The 17566-nt window shown below is 44.8% G+C and overlaps 1 protein-coding gene across 10 annotated transcripts in view; it reads right to left on the bottom strand.

Annotated features, from left to right (window-relative positions):
• The window catches only part of phactr4b (phosphatase and actin regulator 4b), a 253670-nt gene that overhangs the window by 38281 nt on the left and 197823 nt on the right, over positions 1 to 17566 (bottom strand). For 7 of the 10 annotated variants that reach the window (XM_038798964.1, XM_038798956.1, XM_038798993.1 and 4 more), the window contains one exon: positions 8239 to 8319. The exons of the other annotated variants lie outside the window; for them this stretch is intronic. In XM_038798964.1, the coding sequence (XP_038654892.1) occupies positions 8239 to 8319 (81 nt within the window). The remainder of the gene's footprint in view (positions 1 to 8238; positions 8320 to 17566) is intronic. 10 annotated transcript variants of the gene reach the window in all.

Raw genomic sequence — 17566 nt, forward strand, 5'->3', positions numbered from 1 at the left:
ACAGGTCACCCAGCTAACTAGCAAATGCACAGATTTAAAAGCAGCTTTGAGAGTGCTCCACAACTCCACTAAGGAACAGAGGCAGAGTACCGTTGACCATGCTAAACACCGACCGAAGATAGAAAAGTTACAGTCGCTACTCTCAGTACAGAATGGCTTCAGGTACACTTTTGGGCAGGATTTAGATGAGGAAGATGCTCCTGATTGGCAAGAGTTAAGCGAAAGCGCCCAAAAATACGTAGAGGACACGGGAAATCAAAATCAAGCTCCCCACGCCCCAAAAAGAAAAGCACCCGCACCACTGGCTGCAGAGGCAGCACATACCCCCACTCACAACTCGACCCCCATGAATCCAGTTACCACACAATGCAAGTCATCGGATCAGGAGGAGCCTGATATCATTTACACCGCCCCACTATCCATAACCCAATTAAGAGACACTTGCACGAAAATTAGTCCATTCCAGCCCACCGCAGACCCGCACAGCTTCTTTGAGGAGGTGTGCAAACAAAAAGTTATGTACAGCCTAGATGAGAGAGGGGAAGTAAAGCTAATAGTTATGAGCCTTAGCCAGTCCGTAAGGTCAGCTTTGCCAGAACCCCAAAATGTAGGAGGAACCCTACAGGAAATGAAAACAGCCAGATTAGATGCCATCGGGTATAACAAAGGAGATCCAGTCGAGGGTTTAAATCAGTGCAGGCAAAAGAAGGGAGAACATCCAACCACCTTTGCTGACCATCTATGGATTTATTATTTCATGGCAGTCTACTGACAATTGAACCACGCACACCTAAATGAAGAGGACACCACTAAATGGTCCCGCACCTTAGTCTTGCATGCCACAGACACAGGTCAAAAGGCTTGTGTAAACTACAACCCCGCAGACCACACACACAATGAGGTTTGGGTATTGAAACAACTTTCTAGAGCATGGGAACAAACCCTACACCGACAGACAGATCAGGACGAGATAGAAGCCAATATGCACCCAGTTAGGATTAGCCAGGACCCAGCATGGATAAACAAGGGTAGACACGAGGGACAGCACCCCAGGCACCACGAGGTTGTTACAATTGTGGCCACATAGGACATTACACCCGCGATTGCAGACAAAACCCCCGAACCAGCAACCATACCAACAACCAAACCCCCCACCTAGGAACAATGTTAGGCCCATGCATAATTTTAGCGCCCATTCAGACGACTTAGCGTTTAACTCCACAGATTGACGGTGTTCGGACTCCCCAACTTGGGTCTCTGACACACGCTAGGACAAATCAGGCAGACCAGTAGTTACAGGCACAGTCCGGGGACATGCAGTCGATTTTCTTTGGGACACAGACACCATCATCCTGAGTGGATTCACAGGCCACATGCAACAAGGATATATCACAGCTCCCCCCGTACCCATTCAGATAGGGAACATTAGCGCCAGACACCCCGTCGTTTAGTTGACTGACCCCAAACCGCAGAGCACATTTTAGGCATTGATTTTATGACCTCCCATAACCTTTTATTTGACCCAGTAAACAAATGTGCATGGCAAATGGCTAAAACAGCTAGGGCTCCCGCTACGCTCACAGTAGGGGATTATGAAAACAGGATTTGCTCAGTAGGGGACTGTTGGTTTATCCGCAAACAATTAGTGCAGATCAGACGATTAAGAGTGGTCCTCAGGAATCACACAGCTTCTTTCGCACAACACAAACACGACTGTGGGAAGATCCCAGGTACAGTAATGATTTCAGATCCCGATCCAAAGCCACAACGGCAATACGGTTTCCCACAGCAAGCCGAGGGTGAGATTTCGAAGGTTAACAGTTTGCTAGACCAAGGAGTTATTTGACCCGTAGCGTCCACAAATAATGCCCCAATTTGGCCCGTAAAAAAAGCCCGATGGTTCATGACGACTAACGATTGACTACTGAGAACTTAATAAGGTAACCCTTTCAGCACCCCCACTGTTGTCACGTGTCCCGCGACCATGCTCAAACAGGGAGTACGGGCAAAATATTTCACAGTGCTGGACATCAGCAATGGCTTCTGGTCCATCCCATTAGACAGGGCCTGCCAGTATAAATTTGCATTTACATTTCAAGGGCAGCGGTACACGTGGACATGCCTCCCACAAAGATTCCATAACTCCCCCTCCATTTTCCACTGACAATTGGCCAACGGACGTTCTAAATTTTCCCAAACCAAATGCTTAATACAATATGTAGACAATCTGCTCTTGCATACGGACACACGTAGAGCTCTTATCTGAATTACTAGGCCTCCTGCAATCAAACGTATGTAAGGTAAACCCCAAAAAGGCCCAGATTTGAAAGGAAAAGGTTTTTTATTTAGGCACCATCATCACCCACAGGAAGAGAAAAATTGAGCAAAAACGGATCAAATCCATCATTACATTGCCCCTGCCCCAAAATGTCACTGCGCTCCGGTCATTCCTAGTTTTGGCAGGATATTGCAGAAATTATATAGATGGTTTTGCCACCAAAGCAGCCCCACTATCAGAGCTCCTTAATAAGAACACCCCATGGGAATAGCTTCCGCAGCACACAGACGCCATTGATGATTTAAAACGCACCCTAGGCACAGCCTCCGCTTTACAAGTTCCAGACCCAGACTTGCCCTATGCCATAGAAGTAGCAAACACCGACCGAACCTTATCAGCAGTACTCCTGCAAAAACAGCACGATCACTTAGGACCCGCAGCCTATGCCTCAAGAGTATTAGACCCCGTAGAGCAAGGATTTTCAGCCTGCGAACGGCACTTGCTCGCAGTCTTTTGGGCAGTACAGTACTTTGCGTAGAACACAGGCCTCAACCCAGTCACGATCTTGACTGAGCACACCCCCACGCAACTATTACTAGACGGTAGATTAAAGGACGGTTCAGTCAACCAAATCAGAGCAGCTCGCTGGACACTACTATTACAAGGCAGGGATATTACGGTAAAACGCACCAAAACCCACATATTTCTGACTGATAATCTCCAATATGCAGGGACCCCACACGAGTGCCAGATCATAGCAGCCCAACACCACACAGGACCCTTTATCCCAAAGTTACTACACCCATGAGCAGGCAGAAAGACACAGGATTCCCAAACCACAGGGGATACTTACAACAAATTATGTAGATGGTTCTTCCACAATCGAAAATGGAGTTAGAATTACTGGTTGTGGAATTTACGTGGAAGACACGCAGGGACGCCCACTAGAAGAGATCTCTTTAAAATTGCCCGGCCACCTAGGTTCACAAGCAGCAGAACTCGCAGCCATAGCCTATGTAATTCAGCACCCCGACTTTTTTCCAACCCCTGCAGACATACACTCGGACAGCCTGTATGTGTGCAACAGCTTAACAGAATTCCTGCCCCTGTGGGAATCTCGAGGTTTTGTTTCAGCCAATGGAAAACCCCTACCCTCTGCCCCGTTGTTAAAGCACATTCTCCAGACAGCCTCAAATCGCACATATGGTACCATTAAAGTACAGTAAGAAGTCTTACAACACCAGGTTACAGTCCAACATGTTTGTTTCAAACACTAGCTTTCGGAGCACTGCTCCTTCCTCAGGTGAATCCGAGGAAGGAGCAGTGCTCCGAAAGCTAGTGTTTGAAACAAACATGTTGGACTGTAACCTGGTGTTGTAAGACTTCTTACTGTGCTCACCCCAGTCCAACGCCTGCATCTCCACATCATCATTAAAGTAAGACTCCATCATCGCTCCTCCCCACCCGGTAATGTAAAGATGCCTTAGCCAAAGCAGGATCACGCCATGGTCACTGGTCACTCAAAGAAAGAACAATTACGTCACACCCGGCCTGTGAATAACCCTTGGAAAAATTTGCAAATCAATGATATTAGCCCCCTTCCCCTTTGTAGAAACGGTTTCAAGTACGTGCTGGTTGTAATCGACACCTTTACTAAATGGGTAGAAGCATTCCCTTCACGGACGTACATAGCAAAGGCCAACGGTAAGATTTTGACTCAACAGATATTCACACACTGGTGTCTCCCAGGACGGTGGGCAGCACGGTAGCATGGTGGTTAGCATAAATGCTTCACAGCTCCAGGGTCCCAGGTTCGATTCCCGGCTGGGTTACTGTCTGTGCGGAGTCTGCACGTCCTCCCCGTGTGTGCGTGGGTTTCCTCCGGGTGCTCCGGTTTCCTCCCACAGTCCAAAGATGTGCGGGTTAGGTGGATTGGCCATGCTAAATTGCCCGTAGTGTCCTAAAAAGTAAGGTTAAGGGGGGGGGTTGTTGCGTTACGGGTATAGGGTGGATTTGTGGGTTTGAGTAGGGTGATCATTGCTCGGCACAACATTGAGGGCCGAAGGGCCTGTTCTGTGCTGTACTGTTCTATGTTCTATGTCTCCCCTGCAGTATTGAGTCAGACCAAGGTTCCCACTTCACCGGCACAGTAATGCAAAATGTTTTAACAATTTTTGGAATCAGGCAGAAATTCCATATAGCCTATCACCCCCAATCCAGTGGCATTGCCGAAAGAATGAATCGAACTTTAAAAGCGACCGTTAAGAAGATGGTGCGACAGAACAATACCACGTGGGACACAGTCATCCCATTTGCTCTCATGTTTATTCAGAATACCGTTTCCAGTGCCACAGGTTTCATCCCCCACACTCATGACCGGACGGCCCATGAAGGGTACTGAATATTTATTCGGCCTCTATCTGGCAAGTCCCACAGTAATTGCCCTCACCCACGAAAAACCAGTCCAACAGGTTACAGATAACATTAAAGCGGCACAACGCGCTGCAGCTGTCCGATTAGGGGCTAGAAAGCAGCAGAGTAAAGCCTGCTTTGACAAAACCGTCCACCCCGTAGAGTACACAGTCGGTCAGCAAGTAATGGTTTCACTTTACAACCTCAGTTCTTTCCTCTCCTCCAAATTTGTAGGACCCTACTCCATTTCCGACAAAGTGAGCCCCTTCGTGTACAAGATAATGTACCCCAACGGTAAAACTGGTTGGTTCCACATCAACCAACTCAAAGTCTACGGATCACAATGTAGCCACTCCCACCACATCTCTCTGGCAATAGGAGATGATTACGCCCCGCCCATCAACAACTTAGTCCAACCCCTATGCCAACCCTCCCCCAGCCATGTCGACATTATCCCTTGTCCACGCCCACAGACCCGAACTTGTCTCCGCCCACAGGTACAGACTTTAACCTTGAACTTGACTCCGACGACAGCGAGAGTCTCTCTCCCCAGTCACCCCAGCCCCCAGAACCACGACTTAGATGTCTTTGACCCCCTATATGCCTTCCCCCAGCCACCACCACATCCATCATCCGACCACAGTAACCTGCCCTCCACTCCCACCACCCCTACGCCTCATAACAAACCCTCTTTGGCACCACGACAACACTTGCATACTGGTAAGGCACGACGGTTCGGACCATCCGACAGCCCATGTGGCCAAGGCACAGAAACGGCAGACATGAGTCTGGCAACCAGGAAATGGTGATGTTTCAGATACTGAGTATCATTCTGGTAATGCTTTTACAACACTGTTTGGTACAGAACCCGGAGGTGTCCAGATAATGAGAAAGAGACACCGCCAAAGTATTAAGGTGTCCAAAGTTCTGATGGAGCCTACCCGCCCGTTTCCTTATTTTTTCTACTACATGGTTTTCATTCATGTCGCCTGACACAACATTACTCTTCTGATTCAAGGGTACGATGCCCAATGACAGTTAAAGGCACACGTTTATTGAGAAACAGATCACCGTTCTTCCAGTCTTTATGACAAGTTTTCACACAACTACAAACTCTTACCGTCCACCCAGGTAGGGAGTAAATTCATACGGTCAGTTAAGCTTGGGTAGTGGAGTAACGGCACTAACCCCCGCCCTACCCAGGGATTCCACCCATTCCTATCCTGCAGCGGCCCACACACACCTCATGTTCCCATCACTTCATACGCTCTGAAATGGTTCTCTACACTTTGCGTTGCCTTTGGCAGGCCTTAGTTTCACCTTCTCTACTCTCCCTTTGGTTGTGGTATAAAGAATGCATTGTTCCACATTCCGTACACTCACCCCTTCTTTCCTTTACCTCACGCGATCCCCTGGTCGCTCCCCACATGCTATTTACACATATTACACAATTGGTTGCTAATCAATGCTGCCAAACATGCTACACGTAAACTACCTCTGAGCCCTGGGACAAAACTCTATAAAACTGGCCGCCCTGAAATTCGTCTGGTTAAGATAAGCCTCAACCACCACTGGTTGTGATTTAAGAAAGACTGGTCGAAGAAATTGCCCGACCACTCCCCGCATCGACCACAAGCTGCGAGAGTCTCTGTACTTTAAAAATTTGCATTTCTTGGCTCTCCAAAATGATATTTAAAAAAAAAAGTGAGTCACACATGGTGACAATCATAACGGGTAATTGGAGTAAGGAGAGAAAGATTAATAAAACGAGATATTAACCGAAGATAATAACAGATATTATGCTTGCACCCCCAGGATTACATGGAAAATAGAAGACCCAGGATGAAGCAAGGACTGCTGACATGCGTTTGAATCATTGCTGGACTTCTGCAACTGCGCACGCAACTGACTTTTGTAACACACTACACCAGCCCCGAACACTACCACACAACAGGCCACTATCAGCCCGGACAATACACCACACATAAAGACAGACATCGAAAACCCCACCTGGTGCGAAAACATTGCTAAATGGAACCCCTTTCATACATAGTGGAGGTCCTTCTAGTAATTGCAATAATCTACAGTGTCATTCAGATACTCCGACTCCGTAAATGGCGAGCAAAATCCTCTCGCTCCCCGATATATACAGTCCGAGCCCCCTTCTTTGGAATTCACCAAAATTGAACTCATGTAACAATTGCTGCTAAAAATAAACCTCTAACGTTATTAGGATTAAGTAGACATGTGATCTTCTGTTTTAAATTTTGTACTGTGTACAAGTTCTTTGATATCCACTAGCAGCATGAGAGTAGCTTAGATAGCGTTAGCTGGAGATCAACTGTGCGGATAAATTAAATGGTTTATAGTGACCTGAATTAGAGTAACCATTAGAGATGAATTAATTTATTAATGTATTAATTGAATATTAGGTAAATGTCCCAAACCATAATATAGAGTAGAGCAGAACCTTGCCTTGACCAAGGGTGACCGGTCCACCAAGGATGAACAGGGACCAATAGTGTGATCCACCACGCTTCGCGTTCAAGATCAAAAGGGCGGAATGTAGCCATCTCAGATGGCCACCTGCAAAGGACCATGGGAATTATGGCCAACCCAGGACTCAGACAGATACACAGCCTATGTATATTTAAAACATAGGTAACCTGCGTGTATAGCAGCAGTGATTAGCAACCAATTTTTCATATGTGTATGCTCATTTGCATTTTAATGGCCCATTTTCCCAGGACAATAGAACTCCAATCAAGCAACCGGTACAGCCACAGACTGATCGGCGCCACTCCGCTTACTCAGAAAGCACAACTGTCAAGGTCAATGACCGCTAAGGACCCGCCCAGCTACCAAGGCACCCGCCCCTTTATTGGCCGAAATTGAAGACAGTGATCAGAGTCCTGTCGAACTATTGGGTCTAAGGTTAAGGACCGCCCCAAAGAGCGCAAAATCCCAGAGGGATAAAAGAGGACACAGCCATGTGTTCCGTCTCTTTTGGATCCGGCCTGTGCCAGCCCAATTGCAGCAGGTACAGCCAGCTAAGTTCAAGACCAATGATTGCTACCTGACGGATGAGCCCAGCAAAGACAGCCGCTTTCTTCGAACCAGCCAAGTGAAATCCAGATAAAGGCCATATCCATTTGCACAGTGCCGGTCGCCCTGAAGTACAGGTTATTGTAGCTGATAGGTGTAGTTTAACTCGTAGTAGATATTGTGTTTGCATGTTGAGATAACTCTTGTGTATGTAAATAAACCATCTTTTGAACTAACTAACTAGTTGTGTGGTCATTTGATCGATATAAGGGAAGGATTGTGGTTCACCAAGGTAAATAGAAATACCCACAGTATTAGCGACGCTGTTGGGATCGAAACAGAGCAACACCTCCACCATCTAGAAGGGCAAGGGGACTCGATCACAAAGTTCCGCGAAGAGTTTGATGGAAGACAGGACCCAACTTGTTAATTACTTGATTGGACTATGTTAATTAATTCCAGATATATCAAATCTCTCTTCATTCTGTGCACATCATACTTGCCTTGTTCAGGAATTTCTTTCAACACTCCCTTCTTAACCAGTTCAGTTCTGCTCTGTCTCACAGATAACTTCCTGTCCAAAACTGGAATTATAAAAATATGTCCGTGAACAGACTTTCAGATAAATTTTTCTCCAAAACTCCCTCAAGTGACATCATAAAATACACATTAAAACTCAAGCTGCAAGGTGTGTGTGTGTGTGTGTGTGTGTGTGTGTGTGTGTGTGGGGTGGGTGTCTAGGAAAATTCATCTTGGAACCCTGCCAGAAATAGCGATGGAAACAGAATCTAGATCAGCTTTCATAAGGAATAAAAACTCAAAAGAGCTATAACAAAAGGGGAGTGGGATTAAGTGGATAGCTCCTTCACAGAGCCTACACATGTACAATAGACCAAGTGGTCTCACGTCTTGCTTATAATCCAGTGATTCTATCAAGGTAATAATAACATGACATTCAATGCCTTCGGCACTTAGTCAATAGGTCTGGTAGCTGTTTTAAGCACTTGGGCACTATCAAAGCTAAAATGAGGCCCCTCAGAACATGGTTACAGGACATGCTTGGCATGCAAGGACCAATATCTTCTACGGAAGAAAACAATCACTTCAACCAAAGTATTTCAGCCATGTATTAATGTGCTTCTTGCACAAAACAAAAGCAGGAAAAGATGGAGATACTCAGCGGTCAGGCAGTATCCATTGACAAAATGCAAGACTATTTATGTTTCAGCTATTACACTTTTCAGAACCGAATCTTGTTTTATACCTGGTGAGCACTCACATTTTCTTCTGTTTTTTTGTTTCATGTTTTCAGCATCTGGAATATTTGGATTTTTGCTTCATGTAAAAATTCTTCACCTATTATCTTCTAGCACTATCATCTCAGTACTTCACTCTGGTCTTACACAGCTCAAAATGTTCTTCAAAACACAACCCAAGTTGGAAATTCAAATCCCATACCTATGTTGCTGGACGTTTTCCATGATTCTGGTGGACAAGGCATAGAAATCTGACCCACTCACTATTATACTGTGCTGAGATTCTTTGAGACAATAATGCTGCATGAAATAATTTACGGACTTTGGGGAATTAAAGAATTTGTGACGAGTTTGAAAAGAGCTCAGGGAGAGTTGGAAGAGATGGAAAGGAAACTAGAGCGTCATGGATTCAGGGGCTGCAACAAGCAGAATTAGAAGATGTTTAAATTATTGGGAAAGAGAAGTGGAGTAAGCAGAAGAGACAACAGAGAGCCTGAAGAAGACCGTGAGCTTCTCTCACTTGGTGATAAAGGTGTAGGGGAAAAGAGGGGTGTTTAAAGAAGTGGTTGGTATTGGAGAAAAGTCGCCTGGAGCTATCTCAGAAACGTGTGTGGCTTTGGTAAACAGTGAAGCCAGTTCTCCACAAACAGGAGCCTACTTCTCCCACACCAGTCTTTGAGCTACGCATTCATTTCTCTAATGTCATTTGTCCTATGTCCATTTCACGTGCCAGATAATAATACAGAAATTCTTACCTTTGAGATTCTGCTTCTTAATTTGGTGCCTACCTCACTCCTCTAACTGACTATGCAGAACCTCCTTCCTGGCCCCGCATATGTCATTGGTACCTAAATGGACCACGGCCACTGGATCCTCCCCATCTCCAGCCCCAGTGGGCAGGCAACACAGCTGTCTGGGCTCTCACTCCTTGCTACAGAGAACAGTGTCAATCCCCCTCACTGTACTATCCCCTACTACCAGTACATTATTGTGTGCTTCTCCCTAATGGAATGGCTTCCTGTACCATAGTGCCATGGTCAGTCGGATCATCCACCCTGCAATTCCCACTCTCACCCAAACAAGCGGAAAGAACCTCAAACCTGTTGGGCAATTGCAGAGGCTGACACGCCTGCCCTCTGGGTCTCTTATCTGCCTCAGCTGCAGTCACACCCCTTTCCCTGTCTACTTGTCAATTCAAAAACCTATCTTAAGGGTGTGACCACCTCCTGAAACAAAGTATCCAGGTAACTCTCCCTCCCTGATGTGTTGCAGTGTCTGTAGCTCACATGACTCTCAGCCAAAGTTCCTCAAGCCACAAACACTTATTTCAGACTTGTTTTCCCTGGATCACAATGTTATCCAGGAGCAGCCACATGCTAAAGCCTTGATGCATCACCTGCCCTGTCATCCTGTATGTTTTAAATAATTACTTAATTAAATTATTTACTTATTTATGGTGCTTTTTATGTATTTTATTAACTTCACCACCAGGTTGTGCACCGTTTTAAACCTTAGGGATAGAGTAGAGCTTATCCGCTTACCAGATTCTCACCAAACTGCTAGCTGGCATGAATGGCAATAAATCCCCCAGACCAGATACTTCCCATACCGGGATTTTAAAACATGTATACGAGAACATTGCAGATGCCTAAACTATAATTGCCCAAGGTTCTCCAAATTCGGTAATTATTTTGGATTGGAAATTTGAACATTTCACTCAGCTACTTAAGAAAGGTGACAGAGGGAAACCATAAAATTATGGACCAGTTAGCCTAAAATAGTAATTTCCCAACAATTAGAGTCTATAACCAAGGATAGGGTGACTGAATAGGTTGAATATTTTCAGTTGATCAAGCAGTCAACCTGGATTTGTAAAAAAGTGCATTATTTTGAAGAGGTGATTGAAGTTGTAGTGATAAAGTCAGAGGTCTAAAAAACGCCCTTATGCCCAACACGTCTGTGCCGGTCAAAACTACCACCTAACTATTCTCAGGTTCTAGGTTTTCCTACTCGTTGAAACATCCTCGCCACGTCCCCTCTATCGAGTCCTCCCAGTATTCTGCAAGTTTCAATAAGATCCCTCTTCATCCTTTTAAACTCCAACGGGTACAGACCCAGAGTCCTCAACAGCTCCTCATATCCTTTCAGGCAGTTGAGTTCCCATAAAGTTCCCACCGCACACTGGGTGAAACAAGTTTTCCTCACATCCCCTCTAAACTTCCTGTCCCTTACCTAAAGTCTATGCCCCCTGGTCATTGATCCCTCCACCAAGGAAAAAACGTTTATTCCTGTCTACTATATCTACGCCATTCACAATTTAACATAAGAACTAGGGGCAGGAGTAGGCCATCTGGCCCTTCGAGCCTGCTCTGCCATTCAATTAAATCATGGCTGATCTTTTGTGGACTCAGCTCCATTTTCCCGCCCGAACACCATAACCCTTTAGTCTTCAAGAAAACTATCTTTATCTTGAAAACATTTAATGAAGGAGCCTCAATTGCTGCACTGGGCAGGCAATTCCATAGATTCACAACCCTTTGGATGAAGAAGTTCCTCCTAAGGTCAGTCCTAAATCTACTTCCCCCTATTTTGAGGTTATGCCTCCAAGTTCTACTTTCACCCGCCAGTGGAAACAACCGACCCGCATCTATCATATCTAGTCCCTTCATAATTTTATATGTTTCTATAACATCTCAATCATGTCGTCTCCCCCCACCTTCTCCACCCCCAGTTGCCTATGCTCCAAAGAAAACAACCCCAGTCTAGCCAATCGGATAGGCACATGGAGCACACCAGAATGACTGAGAGTGGGATAGCTTGATCTTGGTTTCGGACAATGCTCGGCACAACATCGAGGGCTGAAGGGCCTGTTCTGTGCTGTTCTATGTTCTATAACTACAATCTCCAGTCCAAACAACATCTTGGTAAATCTCTTCTGCACCCATTCCAATGCTATCACATCCTTACTATAATGTGAATTCTAGTATGGCACACAATAGTCTAGCTGTGGTCTAACCAACATTTAATACAGTTCCAGCATAACTTCCTTGCTCTTAAATTCTATGCCTCGGCTACTAAAGGAAAGTATGCCATATGCCTTTTTTGTTATAAATTTAGAGTGCCCAATTCATTTTTTCCAATTAAGGGGTAATTTAGCATGTCCAATCCACCGAGCCTACACATCTTTGGGTTGTAGGGGCGAAAACCACGCAAACATGGGGAGAACGTATAAACTCCACACGGTCAGTGACTCAGAGCCGGGATCGAACCTGGGACCTCGGTGCCATGAGGCAGCAATGCTAACCACTGTGCCACCGTGCTGCCCCTCCATATGCCTTCTTAACCACTTTATTCACCTGTCATGCTATCAAGGTCCCTCTGATCCTCGGTACTTCCCAAGGTCCCGCCGTTCGTCATGTATTCCTTTGCTTTGCTTGCCTTGCCCAAATGCATCACCTCACACTTATCTGGATTGAATTCCATTTGCCATGGACCAGCCCATCTATATCCTCCTGTAAACTAAGGCTAGGCTCCTCACTTTTTACCACACCACCAATTTTTGCATCATCTGTGAACTTACTGATTAACCCTCCTACATTCAAGTGCAACTCATTTATATAAACTACTAACAGCAAGGGCCCCAACACTGATCCTTGTGAGATCCCACTGGACACAGGATTCCTTCTGCTTCCTGCCACTCAGCCAATTCTGGATCCAATTTGCCAAATTTCCTTGGATCCCACGGGCTCTTCCCTTCACTGTCATTACATGTAGGACCTTATCAAAAGCCTTGCTGAAGCCCAAGCAGACTTGTCAAATACATTGCCCTCATCTACACACCTGGTCTGGTCATCTCTTTGAAAAATTCAATCAAGTTGGTCAGACATAATCTCTCTTTAAGAAAACCTGTTCTTGATTAATCCCTGCCTCTCCAAATGCAAACTAATTTGGTCTTTCAGAATTGCTTCCAATAGTTTCCCTACCAGAGGTTAGACTGTTCTTTTTTGGTTTATTCCTTCCTTCTCTTGAATGGTACCACTAGACAGGGTATGGTAGATCCTGGTATGGGTCGACAGGGGACTACCTATATGGACTTCCAGAAGGCATTTGATAAAATCTCTCAGAAGCTTTCAGCTAAAGTTGAAATTAATGGAATTGGTGTAAAATTGCTGACCTCGCTAGAAAATTGGATAAGCAGTAGCATCTCAGAGTGGGTGTAGTGGAGGACAGGAGAGTTGAGAATAGCTGAAATAGTTTAAATGCAATCTCAAATCGAATACATTAATTTATGTGAAGACTTTAGTACATGTCATCATGCACGTCAAGGCTCAAATTGCAATACTTTCAATGTTATGCAATAAGACACAGGGAAATTATGCACTTTACTTATGTGGATTCGACATGCAGAAATATTCCTCGGAAAAATTGTGCTCACAATGAAGAAGTATCTGAAACTGTTAATGCAGTAATTCTTTTCTTCCCCCCCCCCCCCCCCCCCCAACCCAACCCGAATCTCTCATGCTTCCGACCCCTGAGCCAGACGCTATTGCACTGATGCGACTCTTTAGAAGTTTTAAATGTGACACCTTCATGAACACAGCCCTTGACTGGAGTCTGCGCAGACCTATTTCTATCTACAATGGATAGCTCTTTCACGAAGCTACAGGGTCACAATGGGCTGAATGGCCTTCAGTGCTGCATCATTCGGTGATATTACTGTTGCCCATCAACAGTTTAGGCAGCAGAGATATTTTCTTTCCCCCCCCCCCCCACTTTCTTTACTCCTTCCATTGCATCACATTGCCATGCCTCATGACCCCTCCTCAGAAATGATGACTTAAATTAGCTTTCCTTTTACTGGCACACACGGACCTGCAGTATTCATGCTTTATTTCAGAAAATTTCCATTTTTATAATCAAGAAACACTCAATTTAAATTGTCAGATTAAGTGCCAGTTTTCTTTTAAAAATCATCCACTAAACTGTAATTGGAATAGCTGCATAAATGGTTTATCTGATGAAGACAGAATATAAAATGTGTTCACAGATTAAATTTACAGATTGCTCTCCTTTCAGATTGTGTTATTGGGAATTGCAGATTAGCGAGCTAGATCATGAATAAATATTAAATCTAATTAAAATCACAGGACCAGGAGTTTCCCTTGATGGCCTCATCGGCAAATGCAGCACAAAACCATTCAGACCAGACCCTTTGTTTACTCAGAATTTCATAGAATTTACAGTGCAGAAGGAGGCCATTCGGCCCATCGGGTCTGCACCGGTCCTGGAAAGAGCACCCTACTCAAAGCCAGACCTCCACCCTATCCCCGTAACACACTAAGGGGCAATTTGTCATGGCCAATCCACCTAATCTGCGCATCTTTGGACTGTGGGAGGAAACCGGAGCACCTGAAAGAAACCCACGCAGAGATGGGGAGAACGTGCAGACTCCGAACAGATAGTGACCCCAAGCTGGAATCGAACCTGGGACCCTGGAGCTGTGAAGCAATTGTGCTAACCACTGTGCAACCGTGCTGCCAGAGATGAACTCATCTCTGCCAAGGTAGCAGCCGAGATGCAACAACTGGTCTCTGGACTGCGGCAAATGGGCGACAAGAAAAGGGATGAAAAGAAATAGGAAAATAAATTCAAATTGGAGTTCCCACTGCTGTTCACAACCTCATGATTTCCACTGGGCTCCATTAAAGATGCATTTACATCGAACCAAACTGCCAACATTCACCATTTAGACTCACACAGAATAGCCAGTGGTTCAAGGTACCAGAGCAACCAGTGTTCTAAAAAAGTCTCCAACTCCTTTGAAGTGGAGGTTGCAAAAGAATAAATCACAGAACTGAGATCCAACATAGACCAGCCTGGTGCACTGCATAGTTCTAGTACAAAGTTGCACATGAGGCTTGGAAATAGCAATCTTTGGTTTTCCTGTTTGCAGGAATTACAGTGTGGAAAGCTCAAAGACAAATTCTAATCAAGCAGTTGTAAATAGAATGGTGGCGAACAGGTGAGATGTGATAAACATCTTCAGGAGTAATGGTCACCATGAAAAAGTCAAGAGCTACCAATGAAAAGTAAACAGTGCTCACCTGCTGGCTAGGGTACAAGTGCAGCTTAGTTCAGAAGGAATTCACATATCAAAACACACTATGTGGTTTTCTATCACTTTAAAATAGAGTTCTGGTAAAGGAAATTCACAGGTGAAAACGGGCCTCCGCCTTGAAAGATGTAAATACAGCAGCCTCGCAATTGGCTCTGTGTTCTGATGGAATTCCTCCATCTATTTTAAAAAGGTGCAAAACTATTTAAAATAGACAGATCTTTAAAACTGATGTTGTCAATCAGCCATGATCTTACTGAATCGTTCTGCAAGCAAGCTTGAGGAACTTTCAGCCTCCTCCTTCTCCTATCTCTTATGCTCTCATCATAAAGTGATAGACAAAGGAGACGGAAGAGCGTTTGTGGTGTGCAGTGCTGTGGAGGGTAAATGCCTCAAACTTGTGTGCGAGGCTGGGGCAGATACAGCTGAAAGTCGGACATAGGACACACCTCACAAAATCAAAGATGAGCCAGCAGTTCAAGGGAGTTAAGGATGTCTGTGAGCGATGTGGGAGGTGCCCTGAAAACTACGTTCGTGTGTCCTTCCCAAAACTGGAAAGACTATTTAGCACAATCTCGGGGGTCTTGCAAATGGATGTGAAGTCTGGTCCCCTAGAATCCATAGTTGGGGTGTCGGACTGGCCCGAGTTGCAGGTGGGAGCGGATGTTTTAACCTTCGCTTCGCTGATAACTCGTAGGTGGGCCCTGTTGGGGTGGAGGTCAGTCTCTCCAACCTATGTCTCGGAGTGACAAGCGGACCTGCTGGAGTTTTTGACCCTGGAGAAGGTTAAGTTTGAGCCGAGGGTGGTAAAGGAAGAGTTCTGCAATTCTTGGGGATTTTGTTTATTATGCACTTTTGGTTACAGCTGACTGTTGGAGGTGGGGGGGAGAAATCAGGGAGAGGGAGGAGTGAGGTTTGGGGGGAGAATTATTTCTTTTTCTTTATTGTTGGGGTTGTTTTTGTTTCTCTTTTGTATGGTGAAAATGATGGAAATATGAAAAATTAAAATATTTTAAAAAAAAGTGATAGACAAAGGAACATATAGCTGTTCTCAAGTTGGATGCAGGAATGACCAATTCCGACGCACCACTGATGTGAATCACTCCCTGGTGTTAGTCATCTGAAATAGGATATCCCACTTGAGGTAACCGCAGTTTTACTGGAGCTACTACAAACCTGGATATCTCTGTTACTGGGAGGGGGGATCCTCAACTTCTCAGTCAACAAAGGGCTCTTTTAATCACAGCATTATTAAAATCTAAGTGTCTTGCAAGAACATATCTGTAGTGCAAAGAATGAAAGCACTTGAAAGGAAGGAGTAAACCTGTATTATTAAAGCTCCCCAGCATTGCACTCTTTGATCCTTCATTTTCTATTTAAGTTAATAAAGGTAACACTTGCAACACCTATCAAGCTCTTCTCCCCAGCATAACCATTTTCTACATGCAGTGAATGCAGCGCACATTACTGAGCTAAGGAGAGGAAGAAGGGGTGTGAGGATAGATGCAACAAAACGTCAAAACAGAAGAGTTCACTCTTGATTTGTACTGAAGCCACAGTGACAGCATAAATAGATTATAATATGAAAGTATCCTGCAAACGCTAAGCTTCTAGCCTATTGGGTTGTCACTGCACTGTCATCAAGTTACATGTAACCAAATCCAGTGACCCCTCAGCAACACTTTGCAGTATAAATTTATGTAAATACAGTCACTATAGAAATCAAACTGACAGATTCTAATTACTGTCATCACCTCCCACACTCACTCCCAATTTAGAAAGTTGATGGAAAACTCAATTAAATGTTAACTCTGGGATGTGTTGAAAGATACAGATGGAGTGAAAGCTGTACTGCTGAATTAGGATAAATCTACTCTGAACAGCAGCTAACTGAAGTTTGAAACTAAATTGTGTTGACAAACTGTGCCATTGCCTTGCACTGTCAAGATGCAATTTCTATTTGCTGAAATATTTCCCATCTCCTAACAATGGCGCAGAGTGACTGCACCATACAGTGATACGGAGAGATACAGACTAAAGTTAACTTCAGGTTCAATCCCCAATTTGTTTAGCGAGCTGCTTTCAGCTGGATATGTCTGCAGATTAAACAGTACCAAATCCTTTTATTTCCTCCTCTTCAGCTCAGAAGCCTAAAGAACAAAAAAAGGAAAGCTAGGTTTATGTTGCCATTTATATTTAAGTGATCTCTGAAGACCAACTTGGACTTGGCTGTGATTATACCTATAGCACCATATCCCAGTAAGAGCCTTTAAGGCAAGAGAGAGAGGAAGTAGAAATTGGAAACATGTTTCTGATCTCTGCCACACTGTAGGAGTGGGATTTAGATTGAGGGCAGGCATTTTCTCTAAAAGGCAACCGGAACATACAACATACGGTCAAACAGCGACTTCTCTAGTGGTGAAAAGGCTGTGCATGGACAGCGGGCCAGACCCTATCGGA

This window comes from Scyliorhinus canicula, chromosome 1 (genome assembly GCF_902713615.1).
Source record: "Scyliorhinus canicula chromosome 1, sScyCan1.1, whole genome shotgun sequence".
Classification (NCBI taxonomy): Eukaryota; Metazoa; Chordata; class Chondrichthyes; order Carcharhiniformes; family Scyliorhinidae; genus Scyliorhinus; species Scyliorhinus canicula.